The sequence below is a fragment of the Gouania willdenowi genome, chromosome 18 (genome assembly GCF_900634775.1).
Source record: "Gouania willdenowi chromosome 18, fGouWil2.1, whole genome shotgun sequence".
NCBI lineage: Eukaryota > Metazoa > Chordata > Actinopteri > Blenniiformes > Gobiesocidae > Gouania > Gouania willdenowi.
The window spans coordinates 17,219,915-17,240,383 of NC_041061.1; the positions used below are offsets into that span (position 1 = coordinate 17,219,915).

The following is a 20,469-nucleotide window of genomic DNA, read 5'->3' on the forward strand; positions in this document are numbered from 1 at the left end:
TTTCTCTTTGTGCAGCTACACACATCTGCCAAAGGAAAAAAACAACACACTTTTTTTTAACACGTTCAAAAATCTTTCATACGCAGAAATCAATGGGTGGGCATCTAAATATCACAAACACAAGTTAGTCTATTAATATATCAGCCTGGAGGATTGTGCCTTCAGCGAATGGAGAGCATCATCACAAACTCTGAGGAAAAGGAGAGAGAATACAGACAGTACAGTGAATTAACATCAAGCTAGGTTTATTATACTGTTTACTGTCAAACTCATTTTAGTTCAGGGGCCAAATATGAAGTAGTTTGATTATAAGTGGGCCACAGATTTTAGGCAGGAAAACGAGCAATTTCAACATTAACATCCACATAATAATTCCAGTAAGTTCATTTTATCTATTTTTTAATAAAATCTTTTGGTTTCATTTATTATAACTTTTTTCAGGAAATTTACTTTGGCGTGGCCAGCCTAACAACTGTCAAGTTGGCCACGTCCAGAAAAAACTCATAAGGACACATCAAAGTGATCGGCAGACGCCTCTGAGGAAGACTGGCAGTTGACAGTCGAAAACATGTCAGGAGATCAAAGTTTGTACTTTACACGACGTATAAATGATACATAAAGTATCCAGGCAATAAGTGACAGATATCAGTCCCTGCAGGATTTTCTCTTTTAAATTTCATTGATTTTTGTTTAATTTGGGAAAATTATGTGTAATTATTTCAGGAAAATTTAGTTCTTTGAACAATTTGAGATTTTAAAATTATTGCAGGCATGTGATAATTGCGATCCTCCAAATAATGTGGAGTTTAACTGAATTTGTGTATTGAGATATCTACAACTGAATTATTTGGGAATTTAGAAAATAATGTATGTTTTTTCTGTCTTTTTAACTTTCTCCTGCGGGCCGATTTGGTTGGTCTAAAGTAGTGTTTCCCAAATGGGGGTACGCAATGGCACTACAGGGGTTACTTGAGAGAGAGAGTTCAGAAATGATAAAAAACTATAGAAATAAATCTATTCAGGAGCCACCATATGAGGGTCGGGACTCCATGTGGGGATGCTGGCGGGGGGCCTTGGGGTTGTGGGTTGGGGTCGGTGGCGGGATGTGCTGTGTGCTCAGCTCCTTGGGGCTTTCTCGGATATGTGTGTGGCTGCTTCTCGGCCTGGGATTTCGGGGACATCTGGGGGGCTGCTCTGCCATGGGGGGTGGCCTGGGGCTCCTTGGCCCCCACTCTTTTTGCTGGCCTGGCTGCATCTGCGGGCCCGGGGCGGCTCCTGGGTTTGCAGTAGCGGTTTTTGCACATACACTGGTCTACGATGCACTGGCATGCCTTGGGATGTGGGATAAAACTCGTACTGGGCTTAACTTTAGACACGTTGTTCCCAAATACCTGTTTTAGGTATTACATCTCACTCCTTCCCTCTGTCCACAGCCACCACCATTATAGCTAAGCTTCACACTTCACACACAATATATTCTACTTCACATCTCACTCTCACTGTAAAATAATTTATTCTTCCCCACCCTTTATATTTCCTGCCTTGAGTCTCTCCCCCGTGCTCCCCTCCACCTAGGTGTAACACTGCTCTCCCTTTTTACATCCTCCCTATAATAAAATGTTTCTTACCCTTCCTTAGGGAGGGTTGGTGATGGTCACAATTAAGCAATACAATGCATTTATTTATTTCATTGCAATAACAAAACATGCATTGCTGTCTCTTAATGATTGCACTTCTTGTAGTGTTGACCTTTGACAGCATGTGCAGACAAGTGAAAAAAAAAAACAGAGTTTGACACGTGCTGTATACAGTCAGGAGTGGGCCAGCATCTTCTCACCCTCACCTTCAAAGTCAATGTTTCCATCTGCGTTGATGTCCAGCTCCTTCAGGATCTCCTCCAGTTCTCCTTTCTTCAGCTTCTCCCCCAGCAGGCTCTTTATCGCCTCCTTCATCTCCTCCTGGTTGATCTTTCCATCTCCATCGAGGTCAAACTACAGTTAGGAAGAGTTTATTTTTTCTAACACTTTATCCTTCAGTAATGAAATCCTCTAATTCCTAGGTTCCCTAAGTGGGGTACAGGTACCCCCAGAGGTACACAAATTTACTGTAGGGGATACGTGAATAAAATGTATAAACTGTGTAAACTACAACATAAATAGACCAGAAGTCAGGAGCCTCCATGCATTGCCACAAATTACACAATGGCCTCTGTAAGACTACCCCCTATTGGCGAGAGAGAAACTACCTCATCAGAAAATTGCAAAAATGGCAAGTGCTACATTGCTTAGCGCTAGCAAAATGTGCTCTTAAGACTTTGATGCCCTTTGCCACTACGTCCTTGTGTGAAAGTGGATTTTCAGCTATAACTAACATGAAAACAAAACACAGAACAAGACTTTGCGTGGGGAACAATTTAAAACGCTGAGTCTCTCAAATTCAGCCAAATATTGCAGTGATATGTAGATTTGTTTGGTTTTTTATTGAACTGAAATTGAATATGCATTTTCTCAACCTCACACTTCTCATTAAAGTTGTAGCAAGTTGTATTACACAGTTTCAGGGTGATGAAAAGGAGTTTTTTTCTCACTGAAAATGCCAGTAGGCGAGTTAAATAAATCAAGTGATAATTCTAAATAAGATGTTTTATTGTGTCCTTAGAGATTATTGTTCTTTATTTTATTATATATTATTCATCAGCAGGATGGCTAAAATTCAGTCAATTTTCACTCGGACTACAATGTATATGGCATTACATTATGTTTAAGTTTGCAGGAGTAGGGGGTACATAGCTTTAGGTTAAATGTCTGAAGGGGTGAGGGACTGTGAAAAGTGTGGAAACCACTGCTCTAATTAATTGAACTGACCTGCACAAAGGCCGATTTCAGCTCCTTCAGTCCCAGCATCCCAGCGGTCTCACCCATCATTCGGGGTCCCATTAGTTCAGTAAAGTCCTCAAAGTCCATCAGCCCACCCACTGAGGACAAAGAGACGACACATGACACCAGGAATGGAAAACAGTCCAACAAAGTGCTTCTTATCAGGAATCAGACTCACTTCTCATCTTGATCTGTTGCACAATCTCCAGCAGCTCCATCTCAGTGGGCATGTAGCCCATGGTTCTCATGCACTCTGCCACGTCCTTGTAGTTCAGGTAACCGTCTTGGTCGTAGTCAAACTCCTTGAAGGCCTCTTGCAGTTCTGAGAAAAGGATTGTAAAGAGATCTTAAATCAGTCAACGGAACCGTTCATCCAGACAGATGCTTATCCCTACGCTGTGATGTCACACATCGACTCCCAACAAACAGACACTTACTACCAGCGTTGGGGTCAATTATATATTTCTTGTACAATTATATTTTCAATTACCCATGATCAGTTACAGTTATGATGACTGGCTTCTTTTTGTTTTCTTCACAATTACAAAATTACAATTAAGATTTTCCCTTAAAAGTCAATTACAATTACATTCTCAATGACTAAATTTACAATTTTAGTAACTTTTAGTTATATAGTGCTTAAAATGGCCCACAGGAGAACAAAGTGCTTTACTAATGATCTCATGCACCATCTCTGTAGTATGTATTTTGGGGTATCGTGTATGCTTGTCATCAGGGGTGGACTGGGACCAAAATTCACCTCTGGCATTTTCTATCCACACCAGCCCACTACATTATCAGCGGACACCACATAGAAGCCGTTAATAGGTCAGTGATGCTCAACATGTGGCTTTTTGTGTCTTAGTTTTAATTATTATTCTCCCAGAAAACCTTTAAAGGGGGAAGGTTTTTAACCCCTTTTTACCTATTTCCTTTAGCCATTTTGCAACTTCCTTTGTCCCATTTTGGCCCCTTTTCAAAAAGTTCTGACTTTAGACTTTAGCTCCCGTTTGCCAATAAATATCCATATTTCCTTTTTTTTGTCTATTTTTGCAAGTTTTTTTTGACACTTGAATCCAATTGTTGTCCTTTCTTTACATTTTTTGGCCACTTTTTATCCCAGTGAGCCAGTTTTAGGCTTTAGCCCAATAATTACCACTTGTTTCTTTTTTTTCTGTGCATTTCGCCTCTTTTTGTTCTGCATTTTTGCCCTTTAACATTATTTTTTGCCACATTTTTGTTCATTTAAGCTATCCTTTGCTTTTACATATTAGTTCCTCTTTATTTGTACATTGTTTGGCCACTCGTGACTGTTTTTGGACCATTTCAGTGGCTTTATATTATTTTTCTTGCCACATTTTTGCCACTTTTGGACCGTTTTTGGAAACGTAGCAGTCAATGGCCCACCCCTGCTTGGTGTGTGCGTGTGTGCGTGCGCGTGTGCGGAATTTAGCAATAACTCTAAATTCTTTGTACAATACATCAGTAGTGATTTTACTATATCCGTATTGTCCTTTTTTAAATAAAATTGCATTATATCATGACTCTAACGCACTTGCCCGTACCAGTTGTATGGGTGTGGATAAAGGACATGTAGTGGGAAAGCTTGATATGAAACATAGTTCAATAATTGCTAATTACATATGTGTAAGCCATAGATTAGTTTGATTAAATTGTAATTGACAATTTTTAATATAGTTTCTAATGCTAATTACAATTACAAAATCAATTATCTAAACTCAATTAAAATTCAATTATGATTACAACAGCAACAGTTTTTTTTTTCAATTACATTTGCAATTATAATAAGTCATTGTATTTAATTATTACATAATTAATCAAATTTTACAATTATAATTGTCCCCGACCCTGGTAACTACACAACAAAATCTAAATGTATTAATGATATTCAGGTTGTGTTGGAAGAGACGTACCATCTAATTCAGCCTGAGCCAGCTCCCTGTCCTGTAATTACAGCAAAGAAACGGCTTATTGTTGAACACAAAAGTACAGAACTTTACCACAGCTTTAGCTCAACAAACATCCCTAATGTAGAATCAATTCAGCATAGTGTTTCTAAGCTGAAATTATTGATTCAAATAAAACAAAGTTGTTGTTTTTCTACCAAACTCTACTTGTTAAGTAGATCAACACTAATGATCTGAGACGTTAAGCTTAAGCTAATGAGCCACTAAAGCTGTGTCGACACTCCAGGCTCAGAGGAAGCAGTTTAACCTGCAATGCTTGACTTCTGCCTTTTGAAGCATCTAACACGTTTATTTTAGTTTGCTTTTTCCAAATAATCTTTTTTCCAATTGCAAGCCATTTTATTTCCATCTTTTGCTCTCTAAGCACAGGTGGGAATCATATTAAACGCGTCAGTTTTTAACTGTTGTTTTGAGTTAGTGAGATACTTACTGCCCCAAACACACTGTTGAGCACAGAGTTATACACTTTGGTCATACTCTCTGTGCTTTTCTTGGACTTTTTTGAAGATTTCTTGGGTGCGTCAGACACTGAACCTGACGGCGAGTCCTTCGCCCTGAAACATGACCCGAAATATTCAACGTAAAGTATTAAGTTACCAATCAAATCTCAAAACATTTCACACACTTAAATCCTAATTTAGTTTTTTTTTAGTTTTCAGTGTGCATGTACCCGTCTGTAGAAACTGACTCAGCAGAAGTTGTAGAAGGAGTTCTCCCTCCTGCTGCAGACATCCTTTAAACTGAGGAACATCATATGGGTGGTCAGCCTTCAGAGGTAAACAACACGTCTGCATGATTTATCCATATAGATTTGCTTGCTTACCTTAAGTCTCAATCTTAAAGGTGTAAAATACTGTAGGTAAAAGTCCAGCTCCTGTTTTCCGTGTGCAGCAGTAGCCTATTTGTGTTGTTGTGTGTTTCCTCCTATAGCCGTGCCTCTCTTCTTGACCTCCTGCCATCAGAGAGGCTTACCAGGTTTACCTGGATCAACCTGTAGTCAGCTATTAGAAAGCACAACATGAAGCAGCAGTGTCACCTTGATGGGTAAGGGCGGACGAATCAAACTTAATTTTTAGGCCGGTCGGGTGATATTGCATTTTTAGGTTTAGTCCTAAAAATGAATTTTATTTATTTTTTCATTTTATTTAAACAGTCTTGGGATAATGAATGTGGAATCCCTGTGTATACCTTTTCATTGAATTGATTAAAAAAATGAGAAAAATGAGATGTGAAATTGAGTATGAAAATTAAAATATAAAATAAAGTCTTTTTCTGATACATATAACATTACACTGCATTTAAACAGCGTTCACAAATTAGATTGAAATCATTGCCAAATATCTGAGTTCTCCTGAGATTTGTGAGGAACAAATGTGGATTTATATTCAGACGATTTACGTTTTTTAGGATAACAATGCCAACATGGCCAGATAATAAGAGTACAGAACTTTAGACCCTCAGAACTTTCACTTTCACTTTAGAACTTTTCCATTTTAACAGTAAAACTATAGGGCTTTTACTTCAGAAATTCAATTTTGAAAATTTGGAACTTTAGAAAATTTTGATTTCAGAACTTTAGACATTTTTCTTTAGAACTTTAACTTTGGGGTTCCTATTTTTGCAACCTAAAGCGCATAGAGAGCTACACACTCAAAATAGGGGACTTGAACTTGAACTTTAGAATGAGAACTTTAGAACTTTAAATCTTTAATTTTCAACTTGAGTAGATCTACTTTGGGTAGGATATACTGTATTTATTTCACTTGCTGACATGTAGCCCATGTTAGGCTAATGTAATCTGCTTCGAGCTGAAAATTCTCATCATGTTATTGTCATGTTTCTGTATATTTGCTCCCACACCAGGACATTATTGATCATCAATATAAATCAATTACTTCAGGAGTGTTGGATCAGTGGTCACATGTTCATTGAGAGGACAGAACAACTAATTTCATAAACTTGAGTAGCCGAGCATATTATTTTGTTTTTGGTTCATTTTTAGTTCACCTCTGTCTCTGTGTAGACTTCACTCATGTACCCATGTCACGCTACAACGTCATTTCACTGCTTTTCCACTAGACGGCGACACCCGTCTCTAAGTATACTAGGTTTAGGCTCAGGTTTTTTTTTTTTTAAACAACTGCAGATTATCATGTTATCAATTGTATTTGCAGTAGGACCTAAATAGTAGTTAAGAAGTATTGGTAAAAAAATTCAACAGTTTAAAACTAACCTATATACCGATATAGAGCAGAGGTTCCCAAACTGGGGTCCGTGCACCCTTAGAGGTACTTGAACACCTATCAGTAGGTACACAGATTTGTAAAAAAATTTTTTAACATTATACATTTTTTTTTTTTTTTTACATGCACACAGACTTTTTTTCTCATCCATCAATACTTTGTGGCACAACTCTGAATAAAAAGGCCTAAATTCAAGGTTAATGTTAGACGAGCCTATAGACACAAATAGATAATGTATAACATGAGCTAAGGGGTACTTGCGATAAGAAGTAAAGGCTAAGGGGTACATGGGGCAATAAAGGTTGGGAAACACTGCTAGTCTGTTCTTGTGGTACTGTTAGGGTATTTGTAGTATGAACTTACCATGTAGATAATTCTCCCCTGAAAGTACAAAGCATTTTAACTTCTACTTTCTGTTGTTTAAAAAAAACAACAAAAAAAATATATATATATACACTATATCAGGGGTTCTCATCTGGTCTCACCCTGGGATCCCTCATTTTGCCACGGTCATTAAATCGCAACCCACTTTTTTTTTGTTTTTTCAAGAATTCAACCAACCAAATTTAGTTTTTTCAAAAAAAGCTGTTGAAAACACACATACATAATCTTTTTTTAAAACATACATTTATATATTTTCCTGTGCAACATGCATTTCACAGCATGCCTGTCAAAAGGAAAGTTTCTTTCAAAAATAAAAGACAAGTCCAACATGAGAGACATTGGGTATTTATTTACTGTATTTTTGACCAGCTGTCCGAGACCCACTCAGTACAGGTCCGTGATCCATTTTTGGGTCCCGACTCACCAGTTGAGAATCACTGCACTATGTATGTATTATTTTCACAATTCCTTTTTAATGTTGATATTCTATGTCTACATTTTGATCATTGATATCTCAGGTGTCTTATTTCTCCTAGCTATAATTCTTTCCTTGCTATAAACTTTTCACTGAAGAGCAAGAGTGACTAATTTCCTCCTGAGATTGTCAAAGTATTTTTGATTATGAAAACAAATGTCAAGAGAAATAAGCAATAACTTTAAATTTCTCTTCTTCTTTTTTTTTACTGAAGTAGTCTATTTGTTTTGAAGATTAACATTGGCCCCTTAATGGATCATAATACTATATAGGCTAAGTGAAATTCTCGTACAATATTTATATTTTTCCTCATACACTCCCTTCTTGAGTAAAAAGTACAGAAAACTTCAGAAAAATCAAAAAAGCTTTATTAAAAAAAGAAATACAATCCATTCAGCAGTGCTACTCTAGGTCATACATTTCTATATCACAGCATTGGTTTGATATATTTCAGTGTCTCGACGGCGTTTTGTGAGGCGTGCTATTTTCAGAATCAGGATAATGAAACGTGTTGACGGGTCTGTGAATTGTTTAACCAGCGTTAGCTCGTTAAATCAGTCCCTTTCTTTGTCTCAGCTATATAAGGAATAGAGTTTGTTATGCTACTTCCTGTCAGCATGGTCCCACTGTGTTGACTTATGTGCTGTTACTGAACAGTATCTATTGTTTATACATAGTTTTTATATATAATTTGTTGTTGACAAGTCCCTGCTTTGTGTTTGGTATTCAGTGGATGCAATACTTTGTATCGGCCTAACTGTGATGTTACAAAATAATACAAAATACCTGCGAGTGTAAATGTACAGTCAGACCATTAAAAAACTGATCACACTCCAAGATGTTTGCGTTGAAGTTGTGATTGGATTTTACGAAGTGGATCAGTGGAACAAAATGCTACTTTTACATCACCATGTTCCCTTCTTATACACTGATTGTGTTCCTCTCATGTCTGCTCTTAACCCCACCTTCCTCTCACACCCAGACCTTTCCCTTCCCACTGCCATCAGCCCCATCACGCCCACCACAGCACCCAGTGCCCAGGCCACGATGATGTGCTGCTGGCAGGTTCTTGTACACGGCCCGGCTGTATGGGATGAAACACAGGCCCAGTTGGAGGTGACGGGCCAAGCGGCAGTATGCAGCCAGAGCTAGAACCAGAAGAGGGGTGACCAAGAGAAACCCCACCACCAGCAAAGCCACACAGCCTCCATCAGTCAGCAGCTCCGAGCAGTACGGGGTTGTCCCATGAGGGCGGACCTGCAGAGATGAGGAGAAATGGGAGGTATGTAAACTAATGAGGTACATGTAATTTATTTAAACCATTGCACATGGTTCAAAGCATTGGGAAGACAACAACAAACCGTTTTCACTATTCCGCTATTTTGTTTTAATTTTAAAACTCTCAGCTCAGACTGAGCTCTCGTTGTGTGTCAAAACACTATCAAAATCCTTTTTATAATGTTTTGATAAACCTTTTATAAGAAGCATATTCTAAATAATACCAAATAGGCATTATTATGCACACAGCTTTTATTCAATCATACAGTTTTCATGTGTTGCCAGGGTCAAAAAAATCTGCCTTAAGGCCTTTATGATCAACATTAAGGTTTTTCGACAAAAACTATTAATGAACTGTTGCTTTAAGGCCGTGGATCTGAAACTTGTCAGCCCGCGACCCCCAAATTAAAGGTGCCAGAGACCAGGGACCCCCCACTGTAGCTGAAGGTGGTTGAACACAGACATGAACATTGAAGAACAGTCATGTGGAGACAGGGTCATCTATAAGGGGGAATAAAGGGGAGAGATTTGTGGGGTCCATCCATAAAGTCAGTAAAATGATGGTCCGTTGTTCTATGAATCTGTGATAAACACATTTATTTATTTATCTGAATAATATCCACTGTTATCCAGGAAGTTTATTATTATTTGCTCCATGGTATATAGTCATCTTAAAGATGTAAATCCTTGTTTTAGTCAGAAATAAAATAGGTTTAAAGTGACCAAAAATGGTGGAAAAGGTGGTGAAATGCATACCTGTCCAGTTTTGGATTTGAAAATAAGGGAAATTTTCTGGCGCCCACTACGAGTCGTTCCACCCGCCCAACCAAGCTCCAGTAGCTCTTATATTTTAAGACAAGTGTACAAGAAATCTAAAATACCCACTTGTCAACCACTTACTAAATACAATTATGTGATTAGAATCTGGTAGAACTACCTTTATTAACATTGAAATGCTGTGAACATTCCTACTAGGGCTGGGCAATATGGACCAAAACTCATATCTCAATATATTTTCTCAAAATGGTGATATATGATATAAATCTAGATAATTTTATTAAACAAAGTCTGACCAGAGAGACAATTCTGGGTTAAATTTGCTAATGTAAAATGCCACACAGGGACATTTATTAACAAACAGCTGATGTGCGATCAGAACAGCATGTAAAACTCAGTTAGATGGATTTCTGAGAAGTAAAAGCAGCAACTCCTAAAACTAGTATTTTGATACATAATAAGCTATAATATACAGTATATACTGTATATATATATATATGAAATAATATAGTTTTTTATATTGCCAAAATAGAAATCTTGATATATTGCCCAGCTCTAATTCCTAAATTATAAAAGAGCCTAAATAAAAACATAAATGTATATATGAAGCACATGTGTTTATTTAATATACTTACAGTTTATATACAGGTCAACACATTACATATTTACTGTTAATTTCACATTGCTTGTCTTTAAGTTAGACATTAACATTTTATTTTCATTATATATTTTATTATAATTTCTCATGCTCACTCATGTGGTTCTCTGGTATTCACTAATGACTTATTAGACACATTTGTTACAGACTTTACATTCTTTAACACTTTTTAAAACAGTGTATATTTGTGGCGCTTGTGATTGGCTGATTTTTCATGGTGACACGTCGTTCCTTCCGCTGCGGTAGACGTTAAAATCTCAGTTATTAATCTAACAGAATGTGTAACTGTGTCACATCCTGCTGCTCTTTAGGAAGATAAACTCTGTGTCTCATTTTACAACATATTTACACCAGTTCTTTGTTTTCTTCATTGGAACGTCTTCATTCATCATCTCTCTTCTGAGTTGTTTCCAGGTTTGTTGCTGCTGTCGGCACTAATCTCACGAGAGCTGCCACCCAGTCCATTTCAGGTGGCAGTTCTCGAAGGCTAGTGATGCCGTTCAGTTCAGTAAGGCAACTTTTAATTATTATTACATTAAAATACGGGACATTTACCTGAAAATACTAATACGGGAAGATGCGGGAGCTTCCCGGCCAAAACGGGATACTTTACAGGTATGGAAATGGGACTTTTAAAACCACAGGAGTTGGTTAAAGTAGCAATTAGAGTGGCCAAAAACAGACAGAAAAAGTGTTAAAAAGGGTTCAAAGTCTCAATATTTGAACAATTGGTTGGAACAATTAGTTTAAACTGGCAAATAATGGGCATGACAAATCGGGAATGTAATTAAATTGTCAAAAATAAGCATGAAATATGGTGAAAAGAGGTTAAAAGTGACAATAATGTTAATAATTTGTGAAATTAGTGTCACGCCATCCACCTCTAGCGCCAACTAGGGGCGCTGTTTTACTGTTCTCGTTTCTGTTTTTCAGTGGTGCTGTGAGTGAGTGGCCTGATTGCTGATAAGTTCCAGCAACAGGATGCAATCAGCAGCCCCATTAAGGTGGAACCCTGGCCAGCAGTAAGGGCCAGATTGTTTGCAACCCAGAGCTCAACCCAGAACTTCACCCGATCGGCTCCTGCTTCCACCATGTTCCGTTTCACCTCTGCCTGTTCCTGCTCATCTGTTCATCTGCCTCTGTCTGTCTTGGGTCGTGCGCCCCCCCCCCGATTCCATCTTGTCCCTGTCAGCACCAGACTCTGCCTGCGCTCCATTGCCTGCCATCCTCACCCTCGGCCCCGCCTCCCTGAAGATTCAGTTAAGCCTCGCACTTTTAGCGAACCCCAGGTTTTGCCAGCTCCCTTAGTTATTTAATAAAACAGTTAAATTCAGTTCTGTCTCGGTGTGTTTGTTGTCTGCACCTGAGCTCCTACCCGCCCTGTAACAATTAGGTGGGAAAAGTGGTGGAAAAGGTTTATAAGTTAGGTAAATAATGTCTTGAAAATGGGAAAAATGTGCAGAAAAGGCATTCAAATTTGATTAAGAAGTGGCAGAAATTGAAGTAAAGTAGCAAAAATGCATTAAAAGGAGCAAAAATATGGCAAAAAAAAGTGATGAAGTTAGGATAAAATGTGGCAAGTATGGTGTAGTTGCAGAAAACATAAGCAAAAATTGTCTCAAATTGTTCAGAAAATATTCTGTTTCCTAAAGGCATCCGGCGAAACCCTCCCAGTGTCTTTTAACCCCAAATGGGGTATGGGGCATAATGGAGTCCTCACCCCAAGGTTTAACCAATCAGATTGTGAGTTAATTGGCATCATGATATCTTAATAAAAAATAGACAAAGGTAGGAGTTATGTTTGAAACAACTGTCAAACATTTACTTGTGATTCTGCAATATGCATTTCTTTATTTTATTGAAGTAGTTACCCTTTTTTTTTATTCATTATTTTTTTTTTTTCAGATGAGATTACATGATGATCACTGTTAACCAATGCAGGGAGAAAAGTATTAAGATGCCAGGGGGACAAGATGAAGGAGGAGGAGTAAAAATGGGAGATGATGAACACTGTTTGGAATGTGTGTTTGAGGTGAAGACAGACACCATTTACTAGTCTGAGATATAACACACTGACAACACGCATGCACTACTTTATCTATAGCTAAAAGGGATCCACTGAGTGAATGAATGTCACTATTACTGTGTTAGCTTCACTTGTCCTGATAGCAAACAGTGCACTCATTTCTGAGTAATAACGCAAAGGGAGTGAGATAAAGGGGAAGAGGTCAGGAATTGAATGTGGGATGGGAATGAGGAGACAGGGGGTTTGAATCATCCTTATCTCCTCGTGAACGATGAAGGGAACATCTGGGTGCATGAGGAGAGTGCAGAGCAAAAGGTTTGGAGCTCCGGAGCAGGAGATTATCTAAAAAGAGAGCTGTGCTCAAGCCTTGATGGTGACATCAAAGCACAACAACAGCTTTAAAGATATGACTTGTACCAGACAACACTTGTTTATTAATTTTGTTTCAACATGTAAAGAGGTCTAAATCATGCTTTATGGAAAAACAAACTAAGTTTGAGAATTATTTGTATTACTTTGGCATGATTCTTGTGAAAAACCTGAAATGCACTTTGTGTCCAGTCAGTACCGGTACTTATACGTTTTGTACTTTGGTTCTCATTCCATTTTATTTTCCCCGCTTTCTCCTGCCAGATAATCCGCCTAAGTGGCTGTCACATGAGGCTAACTATGAGAGAACATAAGAACAGAGAGAATCCTGGTCTATGTGGTCATTAAGAAGGTCACTGGCCCAAAGAAAGACCACTGAATCTCTGAAGCATGAATGATGACTCTTTAGTCAACACCCAAAGGAAATGTATGAATTCCTGAGGAAATCGTATCACACATATATCTAAGTATATTAAACATATTTTTGTTTCAAACGGTAACCAAGCACGTTTAAAACCTCAAATTAACACAAAACATTAAAAACAAACCCTGTGTTGTCCTTGGTTTCTGTGTCATGAACACCTAAGAATTGAAACTGTTTAAGTTATTCCATTTTCTGAATGGTAAGATGTTGCAATTTACAACCAATATGATATTAAATAAATATCACTTTGGGTTTCTTCCTCAGTGTGGCTCCTGTGTATAGCTTGTTAGTTGAGAATCACTAAATTATAATGTATGTTTAAGTTCATGTTGAGTAATGCCGATGTCAGAATATCCCAATTATTAGCTAAACTTGCACCAATACTATCCCCCCAACCCCCCTCCCAGCTTGATACTCCAAAGGTCCTATATTTGTTTTTTAGAGGGTTGCCACTCTCAATGTTTCTCTGTGAAACAAGGAAACCATGGGTGCATCATCTAAAAGCAAAGCTAGTCTAAAGGTACAATTAAACAACATTCATCAACATGTTCGCCTACATTTTAAGAATAAAACACTGCCATAGTGTGATGGTATTATGAGTCTATTTAGTATTTTCACTGTATTGTCTTTGTGCCATGCATCCCTTTGTCATTTGGCTTTTGTCTAAGGCTGACACAATGGGATGGCCGGGTTTCTATGAACTCAGCACAAATGAGCATGTGTGGGTCTAGCAACACTTTAAAGAAACGTATTAAATGCAAAAATTGCATCAACTAAATTCTAATTCAACCAAAGATATAGCTAGCTTGCGAGCATGCTGGTTTATAAAACGTGATAGCCTCAACAAATACCAACAAAATGCTTGAGTTTCAAAATTCAACTGCTTTTGGCATCAAACGAGGCCAATGTTTGCATGTCAGACTTAGTATGAGTAGTACATTAGGATGCCATTTCTAACACAGCCATAAAGTAACAACAGCACTGGGACATTTTACAGACAGAATCACTCCGCTGTAGAGGCATTCTAATAACCCCTTGTTTCCAGTCCAGTTGTGAACCAATTTGTTTCGGCCGAGCCTAATAAAATATTAAATAAACAAATAATAATCTCTTGTTGTTTGATACTGTTGACCAGTGTTGGGAACGTTACTTTAAAATAGTAATTAGTTATAGTTATTCACTACCTGTTCCAAAAAGTAACTGAGTTAGTAATTGTAAAGTAACTATGTGTGTTGCTGTTAAAAAAAAATGTTGCTATATGTCAAATAATTTTTTAGATGCGTGTGTCGTTGTGAGGTGCTCCACTAAATTTGAGTTGCTTACAGCGAATGTGGACAAAGTCTTCGCTCCTGGATATAATGTACACTTCACATGCACTTCCCTAGTGTTTGTATCGCCACCTTAAAAATGACAACTTTTCATCGTAATGCTCCACGCTCGCCATCTCTGCTGCTTCATCAAATCTGTAGTGGTTGTGTGTGTGGCGCATGTGCTGGCACATGTGTGAAAACACTGGCTCTGATTGGCTACCATGAAACATGACGCCACCTTAGCCAATCATAATCGCTCACCTTGTTTTTAACCCACCTCCTCACTACAGCTGCGTATGAAGCCAGGGGTGCTTTCAGACAACACCGCATTTAACGTTCAGTAACATTAACAGTGTTGTAACGGCGTAAAAATTAATGAGTTAATTACCCCGTTACTGAAAAAAAAAACCCGCCGTTTCCTAATGCCGTTATTTTAAACACCGTTATTCCAAACACTGCTGTTGACTAATAAAATGCGCTTGGAGAACTGTTGTATAATAAAAGCAATATCACACTCTAGGTCATGCTGTTGCGTTGAATATCAGCACTGATGTGATTATCTATGACCAAATCACACCAGTGCTGATATTTCATCACAACAGCACTCCCTCTCGTGTGATATTGCTTAATTATGTAACCGCTTGAATTCAACTTGTGCCCCCCCCCCCCCCCCCCCCTTCCCTCCATTATCCCACTTACTGTGGAATGACAAAGGAATCCAAACACAACCATGCAGATGGCTGGTGTCAGGATGGTGCCAAACACCAGGCCAGCGAGGCAGGCATTTATCGCAGCGATCACCAAGTTCTGAGCCGTCACCAGCACCGAACAGGCCCAGCAGTCAAGGGACCCCCTCAGCTCCAGCGGGGCCTCGCTCCCCCCACCTCCACTCTCAGCTGCTGAATACGGTGGAGGTACGACCACCCGGGAAGGAGTTTCTCTACCTCCGCCCACCCCCACAGCAGTGGTGGAGGCTAAGGAGTTGGAGTGAAGGAGATGCTGATGGTGGTTGATGGGGTGATGATGGTGATGTTGAGGTGGAAGTTCTTCAGACAGATCCAAGGCCTGGTGGTGGGCTCCTCTCTCCAGAGTACCATTCATACTCATTGTGAACTGCGTGAGGAGGAAAATAGAGGCTTTTTACTTATATAAGGTCGTGCATTTTTTAATCACATGTTAAAACATTTCTGTAAACATCTCAGTGTTGATGCATTCTTCAAAAGCTTGAGTTTTGGGTTCAACTGACGGTTAGAGGTTTTATCAGACAGGAAGGGAGCTTTGTGTGATGCCCTGTGAGAAGGTGATGATTATCAGTAAGCTGATTGGCCAAAAGGAAAGGGCCCCATAATTAGTTTAAGTAGATTGTGTAATAGAGAGATGAAGGCAAACTGGCATCAAAGTTTCTTGAGGGTGTTGTCAGTCCGTGAAAAAAAAAAAAAAAAGTAAAAGCCTCCTCGAGAGGATTTTATCACATCAACCAAATAATTTCACTGTCTGCAAAACCAAAGTTCCTTGTATGGAGAAATTAAACTTACAAACCTAAGAAATTTACAATTGTCATTCAGTATAAAAGACTAAACTTCCCCACTTTTTGCCCGCACAATATTACATGCTAAACAACACTATCATTAATTCTGTTTATTGTGGATGCTATAATCGTATTTCTAAATGTATGCAAACATTTGGTCACATGACTCTGGCACATTTCTATTGGCGATATTGGCTCTGCACTCCTCCCTTTTGGGATCTGATACTGTTTTTCTGGAGCGTTTCCATTGAGCACCAACCTGTCACGTGAAACTGCCAGACTCCACAGATTGCACTTTTTTTGCTGCCAACCTCTCAAGATCGCCAACAAAAATCAATGGTGGCCAAATACTTCCTCTCTGTGCATGCTTTGATGACTCTGCGTTGTAATGATTCTCAGGCCCAATCAGTGTTTGCTTTGTGCCTATGTCACATTTTCAGACAACCTCAACCTCAAAAAAGGAGGTACTAAAAAAGCAGCACCAGGTACCACAGAGGAGGTACTTTTTCCCAGTGGAAACTAGCAAAAAGAGAGTAGAGCCAAGCCAAGTAGAGCCGATACCGCTACTGTGCCATAAATGAACCTTATATGGTTTGCTGGTTATGGGAGCAACTCCTTGTGTAATTAAATTCTCTACAACAAAATGTGACGGGTTTAATGGAGTGAAGGCTTAATTATCTATATGGTCATTTATATACACAGGAAATAAACTTTCCCTTCTAGTCTAACATAACATAAAATATAATACATTTTAAAAACAGCTACTGTTTTGTAAGTTAGGAACAGGTGGATAGGTAGCATGCTAAACCATATTTAAATTTGATTAGAAAGACATTTAAATTCTGCCTAGGTCCAAGCAAAAACATATTTTTTTGCACCTGTTTACACTACGATGCCATTGTTTTCTCATTAGGTTTGTGCTCCTTCTTTGGTTCAGATGTTAGGACTTAGTTTACGTGGTGCTCAGCGCTGTCTGGTACAGGATATCCTCACTTCTCAGGGGTCAAAAAACAGAAATGCTCACGTTGAAACCAGCTGAGCTGTGCAAACTGGGTAAATTCCAGCACTGAAAATGTGTCTTTCCTCAGGAAGGTAAGGGTTAATGATGTCATACCTTTAACTGAACCGTGATGGCATACGCACATGTTCAATAGTGTTCAATGTGCAGGGCCTGATGTAAGGCAGCCTCCTGTGTTTGGAGTAGAGGTTCTCTTAGTTTTTTTGTCTCACCTGTGTAAAATAAAATAATATCCTTTTTTTTCATCTTATGTGACTTGATTTCTCAATGAGGATGTGCTGAGTTGCTATTTGCAGCATTGGTCAAGTGAAAGGTTGTAATACCATGATGATCATTTATAGACTTTTGTTTATTTTCCAATTCTGTCTTCCATTGTTGTTTTAATTGTTTTGAAGGTGGAAGGTCATACAGGATGGACCAGCAGGAAAGTGTGTTTGAATGTGTGTGTGTGAGCTTTCTGGAAATATACTAAGGAACTCGATCCATCATGTCTTTCTCTCAATCCCATTGGGAGGTTATTGTGTGGTGGTGTAAATAAATGTTACTGCATTGTTTTGATTGATCCTAAACGTTCTGTATCGTGTGTGTGTGGAGACCTCACTTATTCTTCCATGCTCCAATGATTCACAGAGATTTTCCTATTGTTCTTTCACTCCATTATTCTACTGTCTAGACCAGTGGTTCTCAACCATTTCAGCCTGCGACCCCCAAAATAAAGGTTCCAGAGAAGTTGCAAATTACAGTGGCTAAAAACGTTCAGAAAAAGTGGTAAAAAGGGTTCAAAGTGTCAATATTGGAACATTTATCGGAACAGTTAGTTTAAACTGGCAATTTAGTGGCATAACAAATCGTGTATTTGGTTAAAATGGCAAAAAAAGCATGAAATGTGGTGAAAAGAGGTTAAAAGTGACAATAATGGGTCAACAAATGTGACATTAAGTGGGAAAAGTGGTAGAAAGGGTTTATAAGTGCAGTAAATGTCTTGAAAGTAGAGAGAATGTACAGAATGTGGCAGAAATGGAAGTAGAGTCGCAAAAATGCATTAATACGAGCAAAAATGTGGAAAGAAAAAGTGATGAAAATAGGTTAAAATGTGGCAAGTTTGGTGTAGATGCAGAAAAAGGGTAAAATAAGCAAAAATGGGCTCAAATTGGTCAACATTCTTAGTTTCTTAGAGGCATTCGGTGACCCCAAGGTTGAGAACCCCTGGTCTATACCATGGCAGCAGCTAAAATTTTGGTATTCAGACTTCAAATGAAATATCCCTTATATTTAACATCAGAAAATAAAGTACAGCTGTTCATTTTCTGTGTAATTGTTGGAAGATGTTCCAAACTCTCATTTACACCAGACGGGTCAAATTCAAGAGGCCAAATCTCCCAGAACTTTATATTTTGACCTGCGCAAGGTGAAATGTCAAAAAATGATCCCACAATAATGTTGGAATTACACTTTTTTTCCTTAAAGAATACCAGGATTTGTCTGAGATTGAACTCTGAACAGAAATAATTTGTGCTTCCAAAGGATGCAGCTCCACTGACATGATACTCACATTGTGCAGTGGGGCCCGATGGACCTCTTGCTGTTCGTCTTCCAGATTTGTTGCAGCTTCTTCCAACTCTGAAGACTTTTTAAGATATGCAGTCGATTTGTTTAGTAGTTTATTCCTGACTTCTGTTGCTGTGATGCTGAGGGAGGATTTGTGATGTAGTCTTATATCAGAGGATGAAGATCAAAGTTTCTCAGGTTTGTTTTTAAGTATCTCCTCCACGTCTGATGTTGAACATGCTGTGCGACACTCTGCAGCTTCTACCTCTCTGTGCTCTTTGTTTTAAGTATGTCAAAGCTCCATGTGCACCTCCTCTTTTCACCCCCATCTGATTGAGAGCACGGAGCTGTCTCTTCCCTCCTCCTGTTCCCCTGCATCCACCCCATTTTCTCTCTCCACCCACCCAGACTTATTATCAGCCCTTTCTGCCCTCCTCCTACAACTCCTCTCCATGCATGCATTCCACCTCTCATATCCAGGACATGCTACCCCCTTCACCCTGTCCTGTTGCATGGGGGGTCCAAGAGAGGTGGGGGGGGGGCTGATAAGTTGAGAGTGGAAGAAAAGGGGGAAGGGCTGCAAAGACAGGACATGCTGCAGTCCACTTTCAGCTTTGACCTTTGTGAGTCTTTTAGTGTGGAATGGGCAGGAAAAGAATGTAAAATGAAGTGGATTAATGGTGTAATCTTACAATCACGATTGAAACTGTGAATTGTGTTTAACACTGTTTTCAGAACAAAGAGGAGTTCAATCTGTTCTGTAATTTACTTTGTGTCAAAATTTAACATTTATATATTAAATAACAATACAATTATTAATAAAATGAACACATTGAAGTAGTGTATGATATTATATAATTACTTTTTATTATAAAACCCATTTTTGTGGTAAATATTACTCTATTTTATTATCCAGGATTTACATTATTAAGTATGCAAATCACAAATGTTCACTTGGCCTAAAAATTTACAAGTTGGTTACTAGTTTTAAATGCCTCACAACTGAGGTAAGGCTATAGTAAGTTATAAAAATGGATGAAAAACTTTCAAAAACCAAATTGATGCTTTACTATAGCCTTACTTCTGTTGTGATTTTTTGTGCCTTACTGCTTTCTTTTTTCTTTTTAAACCCTGTTTAAGTATGTGCATTATATTTGCAGTAGTTTTTAGGGTCGAATGGTGGTCCTCACTCAATTTGTTTTTTTTTTTTAAATGCTTGAAAAAAATACGCCTTACTTTAGCCTTATTTTTGATTTCGGGTGATTTTTATTTGTTGTCATTTTTTTTTTTTTAGCCCTACTGGGATTTTTTGCCCTGTTTAAGTATGTGCATTATTTTTGCAGTACATTTTTGGGTCTAATGATGGTCCTAACTCAAAATTTTGAAAAAATATGACTTGCCTTACTTTAGATTTTGGGTGATTTTTGTTCTTTTTGTCATTTTTTGTGCCTTCATGCTTTTTTTTTTAGCCTTGTTTAAGTATGTGCATTATATTTGCAGTAGTTTTTAGTGTCTAATGATGGTCCTAACTCACTTTTTTTTTTTTTTTTTTTTAATTTTTGAAAAA

At 38.3% G+C, this 20,469-nt stretch overlaps 3 protein-coding genes across 4 annotated transcripts in view; 1 reads left to right on the forward strand and 2 right to left on the reverse strand.

The window, feature by feature from the left end:
- The window catches only part of tdrd7b (tudor domain containing 7 b), a 29,234-nt gene extending 20,162 nt beyond the window's left edge, over positions 1–9,072 (forward strand). The window contains exons 21-23 of one of the 2 annotated variants that reach the window (XR_003676086.1): positions 5,372–5,639; positions 5,795–5,908; positions 8,949–9,072. The gene's annotated coding sequence lies outside the window, so the exon portion shown is untranslated. The remainder of the gene's footprint in view (positions 1–5,371; positions 5,640–5,794; positions 5,909–8,948) is intronic. The other variant, XR_003676087.1, reaches the window with a different exon arrangement.
- On the reverse strand, positions 162–5,596 carry LOC114480336 (calcium-binding protein 2-like). The gene is made up of 7 exons (XM_028474412.1): positions 5,535–5,596; positions 5,295–5,418; positions 4,811–4,841; positions 3,055–3,198; positions 2,865–2,974; positions 1,844–1,991; positions 162–190 (listed from the first exon to the last, which is right to left on the reverse strand). Exons 1-7 carry the CDS (start codon positions 5,594–5,596, stop codon positions 162–164), a joined length of 648 nt encoding a protein of 215 aa, XP_028330213.1.
- Positions 8,313–19,221, reverse strand: LOC114480334 (transmembrane protein 88-like). The gene is made up of 3 exons (XM_028474411.1): positions 18,907–19,221; positions 15,508–15,921; positions 8,313–9,223 (listed from the first exon to the last, which is right to left on the reverse strand). The coding sequence occupies exons 2-3, from the start codon at positions 15,913–15,915 to the stop codon at positions 8,939–8,941; spliced, it is 693 nt and encodes a 230-aa protein (XP_028330212.1). The 5' UTR covers positions 15,916–15,921; positions 18,907–19,221; the 3' UTR covers positions 8,313–8,938.
- Positions 19,222–20,469: the final 1,248 nt, after the last annotated feature.

What these genes read in the sequence shown, in the direction of transcription:
- LOC114480336 (XM_028474412.1), bottom strand. Translation starts at nt 5,596, where the DNA reads ATGTCTGCAGCAGGAGGGAGAACTCCTTCTACAACTTCTGCTGAGTCA. An exon ending in GAGTCAGTTTCTACAGACGG is followed by an intron (nt 5,419 to 5,534) that starts GTACATGCACAC and finishes GTCATGTTTCAG; the next exon opens with GGCGAAGGACTCGCCGTCAG. An exon ending in TGAAATCGGCCTTTGTGCAG is followed by an intron (nt 1,992 to 2,864) that starts GTCAGTTCAATT and finishes TCCTAACTGTAG; the next exon opens with TTTGACCTCGATGGAGATGG.
- LOC114480334 (XM_028474411.1), bottom strand. Translation starts at nt 15,915, where the DNA reads ATGAGTATGAATGGTACTCTGGAGAGAGGAGCCCACCACCAGGCCTTG. An exon ending in GATTCCTTTGTCATTCCACA is followed by an intron (nt 9,224 to 15,507) that starts GTAAGTGGGATA and finishes TCATCTCTGCAG; the next exon opens with GTCCGCCCTCATGGGACAAC.